This window comes from Podarcis cretensis (genome assembly GCF_951804945.1).
Source record: "Podarcis cretensis genome assembly, chromosome: 1".
NCBI classification, from domain to species: domain Eukaryota; kingdom Metazoa; phylum Chordata; class Lepidosauria; order Squamata; family Lacertidae; genus Podarcis; species Podarcis cretensis.
In genome coordinates this window covers 76,944,980-76,958,689 of record NC_137170.1, presented here as the reverse complement: position 1 = coordinate 76,958,689, position 13,710 = coordinate 76,944,980, and the positions used below count along the sequence as shown (strand labels likewise).

General features: G+C 43.2%; 1 protein-coding gene across 1 annotated transcript; it reads left to right on the top strand.

Moving 5' to 3' along the window:
• The first annotated feature begins 1,837 nt into the window (after positions 1 to 1,837).
• Positions 1,838 to 8,953, top strand: TNNI2 (troponin I2, fast skeletal type). The gene is made up of 5 exons (XM_079988020.1): positions 1,838 to 1,996; positions 3,502 to 3,630; positions 5,790 to 5,879; positions 6,645 to 6,821; positions 8,504 to 8,953. Exons 2-5 carry the CDS (start codon positions 3,508 to 3,510, stop codon positions 8,597 to 8,599), a joined length of 486 nt encoding a protein of 161 aa, XP_079844146.1. The 5' UTR covers positions 1,838 to 1,996; positions 3,502 to 3,507; the 3' UTR covers positions 8,600 to 8,953.
• Positions 8,954 to 13,710: the final 4,757 nt, after the last annotated feature.

The following is a 13,710-nucleotide window of genomic DNA, read 5'->3' as shown; positions in this document are numbered from 1 at the left end:
TTGGGGGCTCTTTTTTCCTGTTTGCCATTGCTGACACTGCAATAAGGAAATGTGGACACCTATTTGCCAGGCTGACTTAGAAATTGTGTTAGCAGCTTCTGTGGGTATTAATAGATTACTCACAGAACAGCTATTAGAGGGAAGCTCTAGGGACTGGCATTGACCAGAAGGCTGATCCCTGCTTCTTTAAGCTGCCAATATGTTTGTCCACATTTATCATCTAATCTCATCCTGATGGAAGGCAGTGAAAGCAGAGACACTAGAAGTTGAGATTAGTAACAATGGTCTAGGACTCTAGGACATTAAAGAGTACCTTATGTACCTTCAGGAAGTTTTAGCAGGGCAAGGCATGTGTTACTTCTGCTCTGCCCAAACTCTAGAGAAGATTGTGGAGTCTGGAATGCCCTCTGGGCATCTGCAGAGAGGCCTAATGCAGCCTGGTTATGTGTGCAGGTGAAGCTGAGCATTGCTGTGCATTTTCTGAAGTCTATGACATAGCAAGGGGTCAAGGGCACCACTGACCCTTCTTGACTGGATGCTTCTGTGCATGTGAAGTAGCATGTTCAGGCTACAGTAGGCCTTTCCTCACAAGCATAGAGGCCTTTGGCAAGATGCAGTCAGTGATCTCACTGCCCCCTTCCCATGCCAGAGGCCTGCAGGCATACAAGATTATGCCATGTTAGATCTTGGATGCCATACCAGAAGCTGCCGAAATGGAGTAGGTGAGGTTCCTGTTCTGCTCCAAAAATCTTACTGTTGTAACTGGAACATTTGCTAGCCCAAATTTTGGTTGTAGCAGAATATGTCACACTTGGTCTGCCTCTGTGATGGTTTTGGACTGTTCAGTGTTAGGTTGTTGTGGTGGTGGTTGTGGTGGTGGTTGTTGACAGCATGTATGCCTTTATTTATTTATTTATTCATTCATTCGTTTGTTTGTTTCCCATCCCTCCTATTTATCTAAAAGGATCCCTAAAGTAGCTTACACATAACATAGCAAACTGCAGTCAGAACTGTTTAAAACCATTAAAGCCATCCAATTAAGACCACTAATCAAAATTAAGCAACTAATACAAGAGAACAAACAGACATTAGTTTTACAGTCTTAACAATTAGGTAACCCCCCTCAAGGGCTTTATCTTTATTTTACCAGATCCCTAACAGTCAGAAGAGAGGTGTCTTGGTGGACTTCCTTGGATGGATAGTTTCATAGTGCAGGGGAAACCACTAAAAAGGCCCTGAGTTTTGTAATCACCTTCTAGGCCTCAGAAATCTAGAGCAGCTGAAGAAGGGCCCATCGAAACATATATGACTTACCATATGGGTTCCTTTTCTTACAGGTGTATTTGGTTTCTTTTCTTTTCACTTGGGAACAAACTTTCCCTCTCTTTTGCTTAGTCCCCACCACATGTATTAAAACGGATTTTCCCATAGGGATAAATTGCACAAGAAAGAGTTACAAAATGGGCTTCTGGAAGAAGCTTCTCATAGCATACGTAGGCACACTAATGATAGATTTTGACCAAAGCCTACTGCAGTAGAGCCAAGTCTTTCCATTGCCTTTAAAAGTCACATTTTAAAGGCCAAATTCTGGTCTGGCTGCCCCCATACTGTGGTGACCTTATCAGATTTCTTAAACATTCATGACTTGGATGGGATGCCCTCAAATGAAAGTACAGCAAGCAGGTCAGGGAGCTATTCAAAACATGAATGGCTATTCCCTCTGCCCCAAAGCACCAGAGATAGAATGTGCTGTTGTTATGAGGAGCCAGCTTGCAGAAGCAAAGGGTCCAATTAGCATCATTTGAGGGCAAATCTTGACATCTATACCCAATTGCCTCTTGAAGCAATGTCAAAAGACATGCCTGGGGGAGGGGGAGAAATCGGCTGTGACTGTGAGAAGGACAAAACACTTAAGTAATCCACTTCTTTCTCATTTTGCTTCTTGCCATTTCAGAAAAGGAAGAGGGCAATCACTGCCCGCCGGCAGCATCTCAAGGTACCTTTTCTCTCTGGTCATTCCTAACAAAACGACTTCTGTTTCTTTCTTACTTTTCCCCTTGGGTAAGAGATGTGGATGGTAAAAAGCTCTAAGCCTCACAGCACTGAACTCTGCCTGAGTGGCCCCTTTTCCAAAGGGCTTCTTGACATCTACAGAAAATTGGCCTGACTATTCCACACTAAGACCCTTTTCTATTGTTGCTATTCATCTACAAGAGCACTTTTAAAATGTCAGACGCTTGACGGCATGGATAGGGAACTGGTGGCCTTCCAGATATTGCTTAATTACAGCTCCCACCATTCCTGACCACTGGCAATGCTGGAGGGGAGCTGTAGCTCAACAACATCAGTGGGGCACAGGGTCCCCACCCCTGCTTCACAGCGTCTGCCATGTTTAACTTTTCAAGTACAACAGCCCCACGCTTGCCATGGCGGTGGCAGCAATGATGGCAGTTTAGACACAGAGCTGCCACAATCATGTGGCACCCATCAGCCATATGTCAACAGGGAAGGGGGCAGATGGATGGATGGTGTTGAGACTTCTCCACCACACCTCCCCCCCCCAAGTGTTTTTTTGCCAAGCTGAGGCAACTTGTGATACTGGAGCTGATCTGAGGAGAAAGGCACTCAGGGAGAGAAACTGCATGGACATAATCCAGAAGTGTGTGTGTTGAGGGCAGGTATGGTTTTGAACCTCTCACATATGGATCCTTTTCATTGTTAAAATCAGTGCCTACCCTCTCTTTCTACATGACTGGCGCAGCTGCATGTTTAAGCAAACAGAACATCTGCTGTTACAACCAGCTTGACTCTGTATCCAAACATTATAGTATTCGTTTTACACAGGATACTGAAGCTAAGGGGCAGTGGCTTTCCCAAGACCACCCAATGAAGTCATGGCAGAGCCTGGCCATGAGCATAAGCCCTGGCCCTACACCAGAAATGGGGGACCTGTGAACCTCTAGATCAGGGGTAGGCAACCTAAGGCCCAGGGGCCAGATGCAGCCCAATCGCCTTCTCAATGTGGCCCGCGGATGGTCCGGGAATCAGTGTGTTTTTACATGAGTAGAATGTGTCCTTTTATTTAAAATGCATCTCTGGGTTATTTGTGGGGCATAGGAATTCATTTATCCCCCCCCCCAAAAAAAAATAGTCCGGCCCACCACATGGTCTGAGGGATGTTGGACCAGCCCACAGCCAAAAAAGGTTGCTGACCCCTGCTCTAGATATTATTGGCCTACAGCTCTAAGCAACCCTGACAGTTGGCTATTCCGATTGGGGTTAATAGGAGTTGGGAGTTCAATAAAATCTGGAGGGCCACAGCTTCCAAACCCCATCCTACCCTGTTCCCATTAGGCCCATGCTGGCTCTGCCCAGTCCATTTCTCTATGCCCAGCACTTCACCCTGGTGGGTGTTTGTGTATCATTGTGTATGATGACGATTGCCTTGAGAAGTCGTTCTGTTCCTCCAGTCATTGTGCTTGTCCCAACTTTATCCTCCAGAGTGTTATGCTCCAGATTGCTGCTGGTGAACTTGAAAAAGAAGCTGTAGCCAAAGAACAAGAAAAGGCCAACTACCTTGCAGAGCACTGTCCACCTCTGTCACTCCCAGGTTCCATGCAAGAATTGCAGGTAATAATTTAATCTCCTCCATTCACTGCTGCACAAGAACTGCAACATAGGATGTCGGTTCTAAGGTATAGTTCTAAGGTGTAGTGACAATAAAGGTTTATTATTATTATTATTATTATTATTATTATTATTATTATTGCTATTATTTAATTTCATTCACCTCTAGTTTGGTCTCAATCCATTGCCTGCTCCAAACAATCTTCAAACCCAGAGGTCTGGACATGCCTGTGTTAATGATAAATCTCCTTTCACACTAGGTCTTCAAAGAGCATATGAGTGAATGCATATTGGTCCAGACAGTAATTTTTATTTTATTTTTTAGAACACATCTGTGCTTAACAACTTTGCCTGATCATACATGATGCAACAGCATTGGTAGAAACAGCTACATAGAACAAGGGTGGGGAAGTGTAGCCCTCCATATGTTGTTGGACTCCAACTCCCATCAGCCCCAGCCAGTTTAGCCAATGTTTTGGAATAAAGGGAGCTAGAGATCATCAACAGCTGGAGGGCACCAGGTTCCTTTCAAACCTGACATAGGATATTTTATCAAAATCCATGCTGTTGTTTAGTGATCAAGGTTGACATATTGAGTTGCAACATTTGTTATTGCGTTTTTTATGGATTATTTGCTCCTATGTTGCTTTTGAAGCAAAGACATCATTTAAGTAAGGTTGGACTGTATTTCTAGGGCTGCACACACACACACACACACCCCGTCATGTTCAGCTCCCATGTGATTTTTTTCACTCAGAATCACCTATATATCTGACCTGGTTATTGCTTCTGCACATTGAGCGACTGTTGTTGTAAACAACGGTCTACCCCTGTGCGTGCTTATTAAAAAGTAAGGCCTATAGTGTTCAGTAGGGCTTACTACTAGGAATATTGGTTTAGGATTGCTGCTTAAGGGAGCCTCCTATATCAGATACCCATTTCAAAGGCATAGAACCCTTTGCTTTTTTAAAAAAAAGTGTTTATGTGTGTCACTGACCTGTGTTAACATGAGGTATGAAGAAGCAACTACAATGTGTTTTCCAGAAATATGCTGCTTTTCTGCAGTTTATGGTTGGATACACCAAGAGTCTTTAAGTTTTCCTGAAAGTTTTGCACCCACATTTCTTACATCTCTTCCTGTCCCATAGTCCCCTGGTCACTGAGCTATGAAGCAGTGTCCCTGACTGAGGGGAAAGCAGACACAACCATGTCAAGAAAAATGCCTCCACCACCTTTCATGACTTGCTCAATAATCTAGTGATTAAATAATTCACATCCCTCAGCAGGGCCTATTGAAGTAGCCATTATTGCATCTAATGACATAGCAGGTTTCTTGTACTGCAGTGGAATCTAGTCCAGTGAAGGAGGTGGCTGAGAGTGCAATCCTAGGGACACATCTATGAACTAAGGACAGTATTCAGCTAAGTGGTTGTAATAGGGCAAGGATTAGCACTAGTGCAATGGGATGCCCCCCATCCCTGTTCATGCCCACAATATCCCCAAATCTGCTCTGGAGGGTTAGGGGAACCCATAGAACAGATTTAAGGGGCATTTGGGGCAGACAGAGAGGGGGTGAGTATTCCATCATGCAATGGCAAATTTTGTGGTCATGGAACTTTCTCCTCAGCTCTACTTTGACAACAAACCCAAGTCCCACAGAAGTAAGTAAAGAAAAAGAATTAAGCTGTAAAATACATCAGGTGTGAATCAGGATTCCTTGGTATGAAGGACACACTTTAATGCAAAATTAGCAATTCAGTGACACACACACACCATCCTAAAGAAAGGATGAAGTGGCATAAGAGAATCCCACTTATTTATTATATTTATATTCTGCAATCCTATGCATACATTTGCCAGGGAAGTAGGTAAAGGTAAAGGACCCCTGGATGGGTAAGTCCCGCTGAATTCATTGAGACTTACTTCTGAGCAGACAGGCACAGGATTGGATTGTCAAAATGCTCTCCACTTGATGTAGGTTCTCAGATTTTCAAAAAAGCAGCTGGACTGAAGAACTCACTATGACCACTGAAACTGTGTAGCCAGATCTCTGTACTGAAGACACATAAAATATAGATTTCCCCACAGAAAGACTGGGGGGGGGGAAATGCCCTATGGGTTTCAGCAACCCTCTTTAATAATCTCTCCTTGTTTCTCAACAGGAATTTTGCAAAAAACTTCATGCTAAGATAGAGGAGGTTGATGAGGAAAGATATGACACAGAGGTTAAGTTACAGAAAACTACTAAGGAGGTAATCCAGCTCTGTGCTGTATTGAGTGTGTGTTTCAATTTCTGGGCTTCATTGTCCTGCTTTTGTTTCCAAAGAGTGGGTTGGGTCCAGAAGGATACAATAACTTCTTGTATATAGCTCTTGGACAAAGGCAAAATTCCACAAATGGATTCAAAATTACATTTCTAGACTGTCGGAGGTCTCACTTTCTGTGCTAAGGGTGTGCATAAAGGGTATACCTGAAATATATGATGTGTGTTCAGTAGGATAAGAAACCACCAAGAAACTATGGAAGACTGGCATCTGCCACCTAGAAGAAAGTGTTTACTTGTTACTAGGGGTAGTTGCATTGGTACATTGACACCAATTTTCTAAAAAGTGTAAAAAGGAGGAAGAAGTCATGGAACAAATTACATTTTGTAATGTTCAAATTAGCTGTGGGAGGGTTAGTTCCTCTTTTGTGAGAACAGAAGCAGAGCTATAGGAGACAACTCTTGGGATTAAATGCAGTCTTTGCCATATATTTGTAGTACATCTTTGTAGTATATTTGTGGGCTATCACACAGAAAAGAGTAGGTACAGACATACCTTCAGTGTAACTCCTAGAACTACTTTCCCTTTGTATCCTTCCCTCAAGTGCCTGCTTCTGTCCTGTAATTTCTGTATACTTTACTTTGTCAGGCTGTGTCCTATAATTGAGTAGTGATTTGTGCTGTGTCCCCCTAATCTAATTTCAGTCACCTTTCCCACCCTTGCACCTTTTTCTTTCTCTGCCTCTCCCTCTAGCTTGAAGATTTGAGCCAGAAACTGTTTGACCTGAGGGGCAAGTTCAAGAGGCCACCTCTGAAGAGAGTCCGCATGTCTGCAGACGCTATGCTACGTGCCCTTCTGGGCTCCAAACACAAGGTCTGCATGGATCTTAGAGCTAACCTGAAGCAAGTCAAGAAGGAAGACACTGAAAAGGTATCTTAAGGGGTTAAAAGAAGCATCTGCTATGCAGTGGCGTAGCGTGGGAGGTGCAGGGGGGGCCGGCCGCACCAGGCGCAACATCTGGGGGTTAGGGAAATCCACGGGTTAGGGGGCGCAAATCCACGGGTTAGGGGGTGCAAATCCATGGGTTAGGGGGCGCAAATTACTTGCCTTGCCCCGGGTGCTGATAACCCACGCTACGCCACTGCTGCTATGACTTTGCTGTGTAATTTAGCAAAGCTGTCTACTCAAATCCTGATTTGCAATGAAACTGCATGTCAAATACATGGACACATTGTGTTCAGGTCTGGTATCTTTCTCCCCTTAGTGCCCAGTTACTCAGTTTAGCATTTAACAATGTTCCCTTACTTCTTTGTTGCATTCATTTCCTTGTCACTAGCAACTAGCCTCAGGTTCTTTCTTTGTTTCACCTGGTAATTGTCTAAAGTAGCTCAGTTGGGCAAAAGCCTGGGATGCTGTTTATTCCCCCCCCTTTTTTGGTACTACATTCAATGTCAATCATATTTGGTTGTACTTAAGAAAATTATGTCAGGTTTTTTTCATTTTACCTCTTGGAGGTATGTAGCTACTAGTACTGTAATTGCAGATGCACAAATGCAGGCAATGACCTTTCAGTCCAATCTAGACTGCAGTCCTGTGTAAACATATTTGGGAGTAAGTCTGATTGAACATAATGGGGCTTGCTTCTGAGCAGATGTTCATAGGGTTGTGCATTAATTTAAAGCCACAGATCACAAGTAAAATAACATAAATTCATTCTTTTGTTTTACCTTCCCCCCCTCCAAATAGAGTCTCAAGGCAACTTACAGCATTGATTTTTTTTAAAAAAAACCATTAAAGCCAGAATAAAATACGAAGCTTTAAGACAAGCAGTGCACAGTAAAAGGAAAAACTGTCAACTATTCATAGCCCTGCAATTTTTTTCTGCGTACCTCACCACTCCCACCAAAACCTGTCAGAGTGAAAACCTACCAGTTTGCTTCCTATGAATCAGCAAGAAACATGCTGTGTGGGTTTCTTAAAGGAGAACATCTCCAAGAAGCACACTGATAACAATGGTAATAAAGAACCATTACTGAGATAATGGTGAATTTAAAAAGGCCACAATTAGACAACAGTGAGTTTTTAAAAATTGCATTTTAAATCAGCTGGAAGATGACAGGAACCAGGAAGGGCATGCAGCTTAACCAAGCAGTAGGTGACTGCAAAAGCAGTACAGTTAGTTGACTTCCAGGGTTTTCTGATTATTAGGTTGTACCCAACTCTGTTCTACTTAGAGCAGACACATAAAAATTAATGGGCTCAAGTTAGTCATGTCTATTAATTTTGGTGGGTCTGCTCACAGTATGACCAACATTGGGTGTGACCCTTGTGTGTCCAAGACTCTGAATTGTGTCTGGAAGAATAATCATTTTCACTTCTTGCTGTGTTTCATGTTGAGTTTTACGCTGTTTTGGGATTCATAGATACCAACGCTCACCTTTCTGGCTGGGAGCTTGTGAACCAGCCCTATATAACTGACACTCTTTGCTCATACACAAGTGCTTGTAGCATTCTCTCTGTCAAGCAAGGCTGTGTAAGGAAAAGCAAATGGATGTGGCCCTTCATTCAAGGACATTGACCAAGCTTGAATGTTTCTCCCCTTCCTCCCATAGGAGAAAGATCTTCGTGACGTGGGTGACTGGAGGAAGAACATTGAGGAGAAGTCTGGCATGGAGGGCAGGAAGAAGATGTTTGAAGGCGGCGAGTAATAGGAACCATGCAGCTGTTCAGTCCAATCCTCATCCCCCATCCAAGTCCCACTGCTCCTTTTCCACCTATCCTGCCACCTCATTTTCTGCCAATCCTTTACAGCGCTGTTTTTGGGATGACTGTCCTCCGGCCACAGTTGCATTTCATAGAGCAGTCCACCTTACAGACCCTACCCGCAGCCTGACCCCATGTTATTGCTGGAAAGACAATTGTCTTGAGCTGTGAAATGTCTTAAAACCCATTTTGCAACAATGGTAGCAGCATGACCTGAAACAATCCAGTCATTAAATCCTGTAATTTGGTAGGACCTGTTGTTACAACTAAACTGATGTAAATAAAGCTTTGGAAGTGTGGCTGAATTTGTAAGCCTTGGGAGGCTGAGGTACAAAATGACTTTGTGCCGTGACTGCGTCGTATTTTCCTGACATGGAAACTGCAGATAGATCTCTCTCAGATACAAATTGCAGTTGCTGTTTTGCAATGCATACATAGAGGACTTCCTTGTGGTGCTTTTGTATTATGTGTGCCATGGAATTAACTCTTGCCTTTGAGAAGAGTTCCCAGAGTTTGAATGTAAGCAAGTTTGCAGCTGCACTCCAAATTATTTTTTGCCTCATAGCCACCTGTTTCTGGAGCACTAGGGACAGTTTTAGGAGGCACTTGTATGATCACAAAACAGCAATAGCTATTACTGGATGGGTGAACAAGCTACTCAGCTGCAGATCAAATGTCCATAAAAGCCCTTGTCTTCAGGACCTTGCTCTGTCCACAGGCCAAAAGGAAGAGAAGCTTTTTGGGTGCTGCCGCTGAATAGAGCAAAATGCTTCTGGTGCCAGTTGAAGAGAGTAGCTTGTTTTTAAGGTATTAGCAGGCAAAGGATTAAGCAGGATTATCCATCTTCCTCTATCTCAGTGTTCTCACTGCAAGGACATTTTCTTTTAGCATAGTCATCATTATTGACACCAGGGTTACTCGGAAAAACTACTCTGCCTGCCTCACACCTAAAAAATCTGAGCAGCTGCATGTGACTTCTTCTCAGTGTGTCTGCTGGGCAGGCTAATGAGGTGCTCCATCCCAACTATGGCAGTGAGAGACCTTATTAGATGCTGAACATAGTGATTGACTGGCCTTCCAGTCACCTGTGAGACTCAATCTATTATTATTATTTATTAAATTTGTATAGCCCTTCATCTGAAGATCACAGGGCAGTTCACAACAATCTGCTGCTTCAGTTACATGTGGGATCGACAACAAAATGTTGCAGTGTGGAGTGTCATTCATTCCATTCCAGGCCGCCTTAGTTTTTCATTGCACACCACTGCCTCACTCAATACTCAGTCAGCATTCGATGGTCACAGAGCATGCTCAGTCCTCAATGTTCTCTTCTGTGCTCCTCCCTTCCTTAGGCTTTTTACTGTTTTGGCTTCATAAGCAATAGCACTCACAACCTGAACTTTGAAACCAAGAGAATGATACATCCTTAATGTTGAACAGGCCTCACTTCATCCATGGGACTGGGCAGTCAAAGGTTGATAACAGGCATAGTGGATCAGAACCTTTATTGCATTGCCACTATGATGGCCAGTTCTCCATTTCCAAATGGACTGCAAACCCCAATCAGATATTTATTATTAAAATAAAATCCAAATTAAATTACAATCTATAAAAACCAAATAGAATTACAAATTTAGTGAAGGGCTTCATAGTAAAACATGCACAAATGTAAATACCACAAGAGAACAAGAGAGCACAAATAAATACGAAAGATTCACTGTGATTTGCAAGTCATCTCCTAGGAACGAATAAAATACAAAAATATGTATCTTAAAATTATAGCTATGCACTCTGACAAAACAATAAAGCATCTATTAGCAGAACCTCTCATGCTTTATGAACCCATTAATCTAACTCAGCTACCATTAACCTCAATTAGCTAATGTACTACTTTTTGGAATGCAGCTATTATTTGGGCTGTTATCAGCAAATTGACTATAATTTTAGTTTCATTCCAAAGGATTAGAGAATGATGGTTTTGAATGGTATATCTCAATATTTGACTGAGCATGCTGAGAACTCCTGCTGCGGGAGCTAGAAGTACTTGTTCTTCATCATCGCTTTGCAAGTAAGCTGGGGAAACTGCTGACTGTTGAAACAACATGGCAGTAAGCTACATCACTATGTCCAAAGGAAAGAATGAATGTACCTGTATTTCCAGAAGTGAAACATGTGCAAAAAGGAGTGTGGAGGCCAGCTGAGCTAGATCCTGAAGTGAGACGTGAAAGGAAGGAAACCCAAGACTAAGCAGGAGCTTGAATGGAGAGAAAGAGATGTAAGAAAAACGCCCTAGATGTGAGACATAGGGGGCCACTTAGCCTGGAGACTTAGGGAAGGTTCAGGGGTGAGCAGTGACTCTGCAGGGAGAGCATGGCAAGAACTTCAAAGGCAGCATACTGTCAACCATCAACATGGCCTTGAAGCTGGAAACAATAAAAGGAGCTGGAAACAACATTTAGGTATAATCTTGATCTTTACAACAGGCCTATGGAGGATTATGACACCTCTTGTGATGCTGAGTGGCTCACTGTCCATGGTAAACACTGCAGGGGCAATTTATAGAAAACTCAAGTGCCCACCTGCAGGCTCCAACTCTTAAAACGCATGCATGCAGGCAGGCACGTGGAGAGGGGAGTTGGAGGGGAAGGGGAAGTGGGGGCTTGCATGAAACAGATGGCAGAGGCTTTGGAGCAGTGGTGGTAGTCCTTCCCCCGGCTGCAGCTTCTGAGTCCCTTGCTATAACCTTCTACTGGAGGACAGAACAATGTGTGCAACATGGCCTGATCAGAACCTCCCTAACTAGCCAGCTGCATTCAGGTGCTGTGGAGAACATCATTGTCAGGATTGAAAAAAGATTCAGCTGATGGTCCAGTCAGCTTCTGTACACAGAACAAGGTTGGATGGTGGGAGACCATTTTGTCCTTTGGTCTTGGGCTGGCCTATGGGAGAAATAGTGCTTAATGAGCTGTGGAGTCTAGAAATGTGCATAGCTTCAGCATGTATGGGTCTTCTCCATTCTACATGGGTGAGAACTGTGTCAGGTGAAATACGATATACGATATCTTTATTGTCATTGTCCCATGCAGAACAATGAAATTGAAAAACTACATAAAACTACCACAAAACTACATAAAAACTACATAAAACTACATAAAAACTACATAAAACATTCAAAAACCCCTAAAAACTCTAAAACCCCATTTTAAAATACACTATACTATAGAGACCCCTTATGCTGCGTTTAGAACCAGAATTGCATTTGCGTAGAAACTGTTTCTCAGGCGGCTAGTCCTGGCCTTTATAACCCTATACCTTCTTCCAGAAGGCAGAAGCTGAAAGAGATCATTTCCGGGGTGCGTACTATCCTGTGCTGTCTCTGCCGCTTTTAAAATATGTTTCCATGAGCGTTGATGGTGGAACAGCCAGGTGGAAGCATAAAGGAAGTACTGCATTAAAGAGTCACTTCCTGTTCACAGAGGAGTAGAGCAACTGTTGTTCCATTCACCCAATAGTGTCGCTTGCTGGTTCTGACAACCCTTTATCTTTAAATTTTGTTTAAGGTTTAAAATTTGTTTGGAAGGGCCCCAACTTCCTTCTTCTCAGAGCCCAAGGATTTTTCTTTACGTACAAACCATGGCTTACCTATCAAAGCCAATATGGCCTAGCTCTGAGCTGTGTCTGAGGTATGAGCTAGTAGCGCCCAAGAAGTATGACACTCCTTAGATGCAGAAAGGGAGGAAAAGGGAGAGATGGACACCCCTTAAACTGCAATCAACCTGGGCCAATGGGATAAGTTTTCTGGGAGGTTGACATTTCTTGATTAGGGAATGGGGAGGCAGACTGCAGGTTTATGCCTGGTATTATTTTGACAGAGCCAAATGCCCCCACCCTTAATAACAGGCAATTTCCTGCTTGGTGTTACAATATTTTCTGTATCATGAAGTATGTCGCAAATAGGGGTGGAAGAAGCTGTCAGTTTCAGTTTTCTCAGCTTCTCATTTTACCAGTCTTAAATTCAGTTCTCTGCATCTCTGCAGCAAACTGTGATTTTTTAATAAAAGCACACTTTCCCCTATTATATGCATTTTCGTGAACAGTGGTTGAGGAACGGCATCGTGAAATTTGGTTAACTGTGAATTTCGAAGGATGGCTGTGCTTAGGTTCTCATATTGTTTTGGGGGAAGCGTACATTTGATAAATTTGGTTTTAAAGGCAACGTGGATTGACTTTCTTCCCTATCCCTCACTGTGGAAGCTGTTCTGTTCGGCCAGACCTGTGATATACAGTGGTACCTCGGGTTAAGAACTTAATTCATTCCAGACGTCCATTCTTAACCTGAAACTGTTCTTAACCTGAGGTACCACTTTAGCTAATGGGGCCTCCCGCTGCCGCCGTGCGATTTCTGTTCTCATCCTGAAGCAAAGTTCTTAACCCGAGGTACTATTTCTGGGTTAGCAGAGTCTGTAACCTGAAGCGTCTGTAACCTGAAGTGTCTGTAACCTGAGGTACCACTGTACTGCACAATGGGAAGCACAAAGTAAATGAAGGTTAGGAGAAGTGACTTGATTATTAAGTCCTGGAGGAACTTTCTCCACAGAAAGATAATTTACTGCCCTATGAAACAAACATCTTCACAGCTGAGTTCCTCCCAACAGCATCTCTGACAGCATCATCTGGGGGGAAATATCCAAACGCATAACAATGAGGCAAAAGCTCTCTTGTTCAGAGATCTGGCAGATCTGCAAATCGTGAGGCAGAAAAGCAAAGCAGGCCACCTGTGCTAGCCCCCTAAGGCGAAAGAATTCTTTTCAAGCATCTTAGGCTGTGGGGAGGTATAAGTAGATTTGTTGGCATGGAGATGGAAACAGGTGTCCCCAACAGAGGATGGAGCACACATCAGGTGAGGGGTTGCCCAGAATTAGAAATACTATAAATTGACTGGAAACATTTCCCCAAAATTGAAAATAGATTGGGGCAAATGCACAAGCGGTAAATGTCATGCATCTGTTTCACAATGCTTCCATGGAGAGCATATCCCTTTTAGAAATACTTGCCC

What these genes read in the sequence shown, in the direction of transcription:
- TNNI2 (XM_079988020.1), top strand. Translation starts at nt 3,508, where the DNA reads ATGCTCCAGATTGCTGCTGGTGAACTTGAAAAAGAAGCTGTAGCCAAA. An exon ending in GTTCCATGCAAGAATTGCAG is followed by an intron (nt 3,631 to 5,789) that starts GTAATAATTTAA and finishes GTTTCTCAACAG; the next exon opens with GAATTTTGCAAAAAACTTCA. An exon ending in AGAAGGAAGACACTGAAAAG is followed by an intron (nt 6,822 to 8,503) that starts GTATCTTAAGGG and finishes TTCCTCCCATAG; the next exon opens with GAGAAAGATCTTCGTGACGT.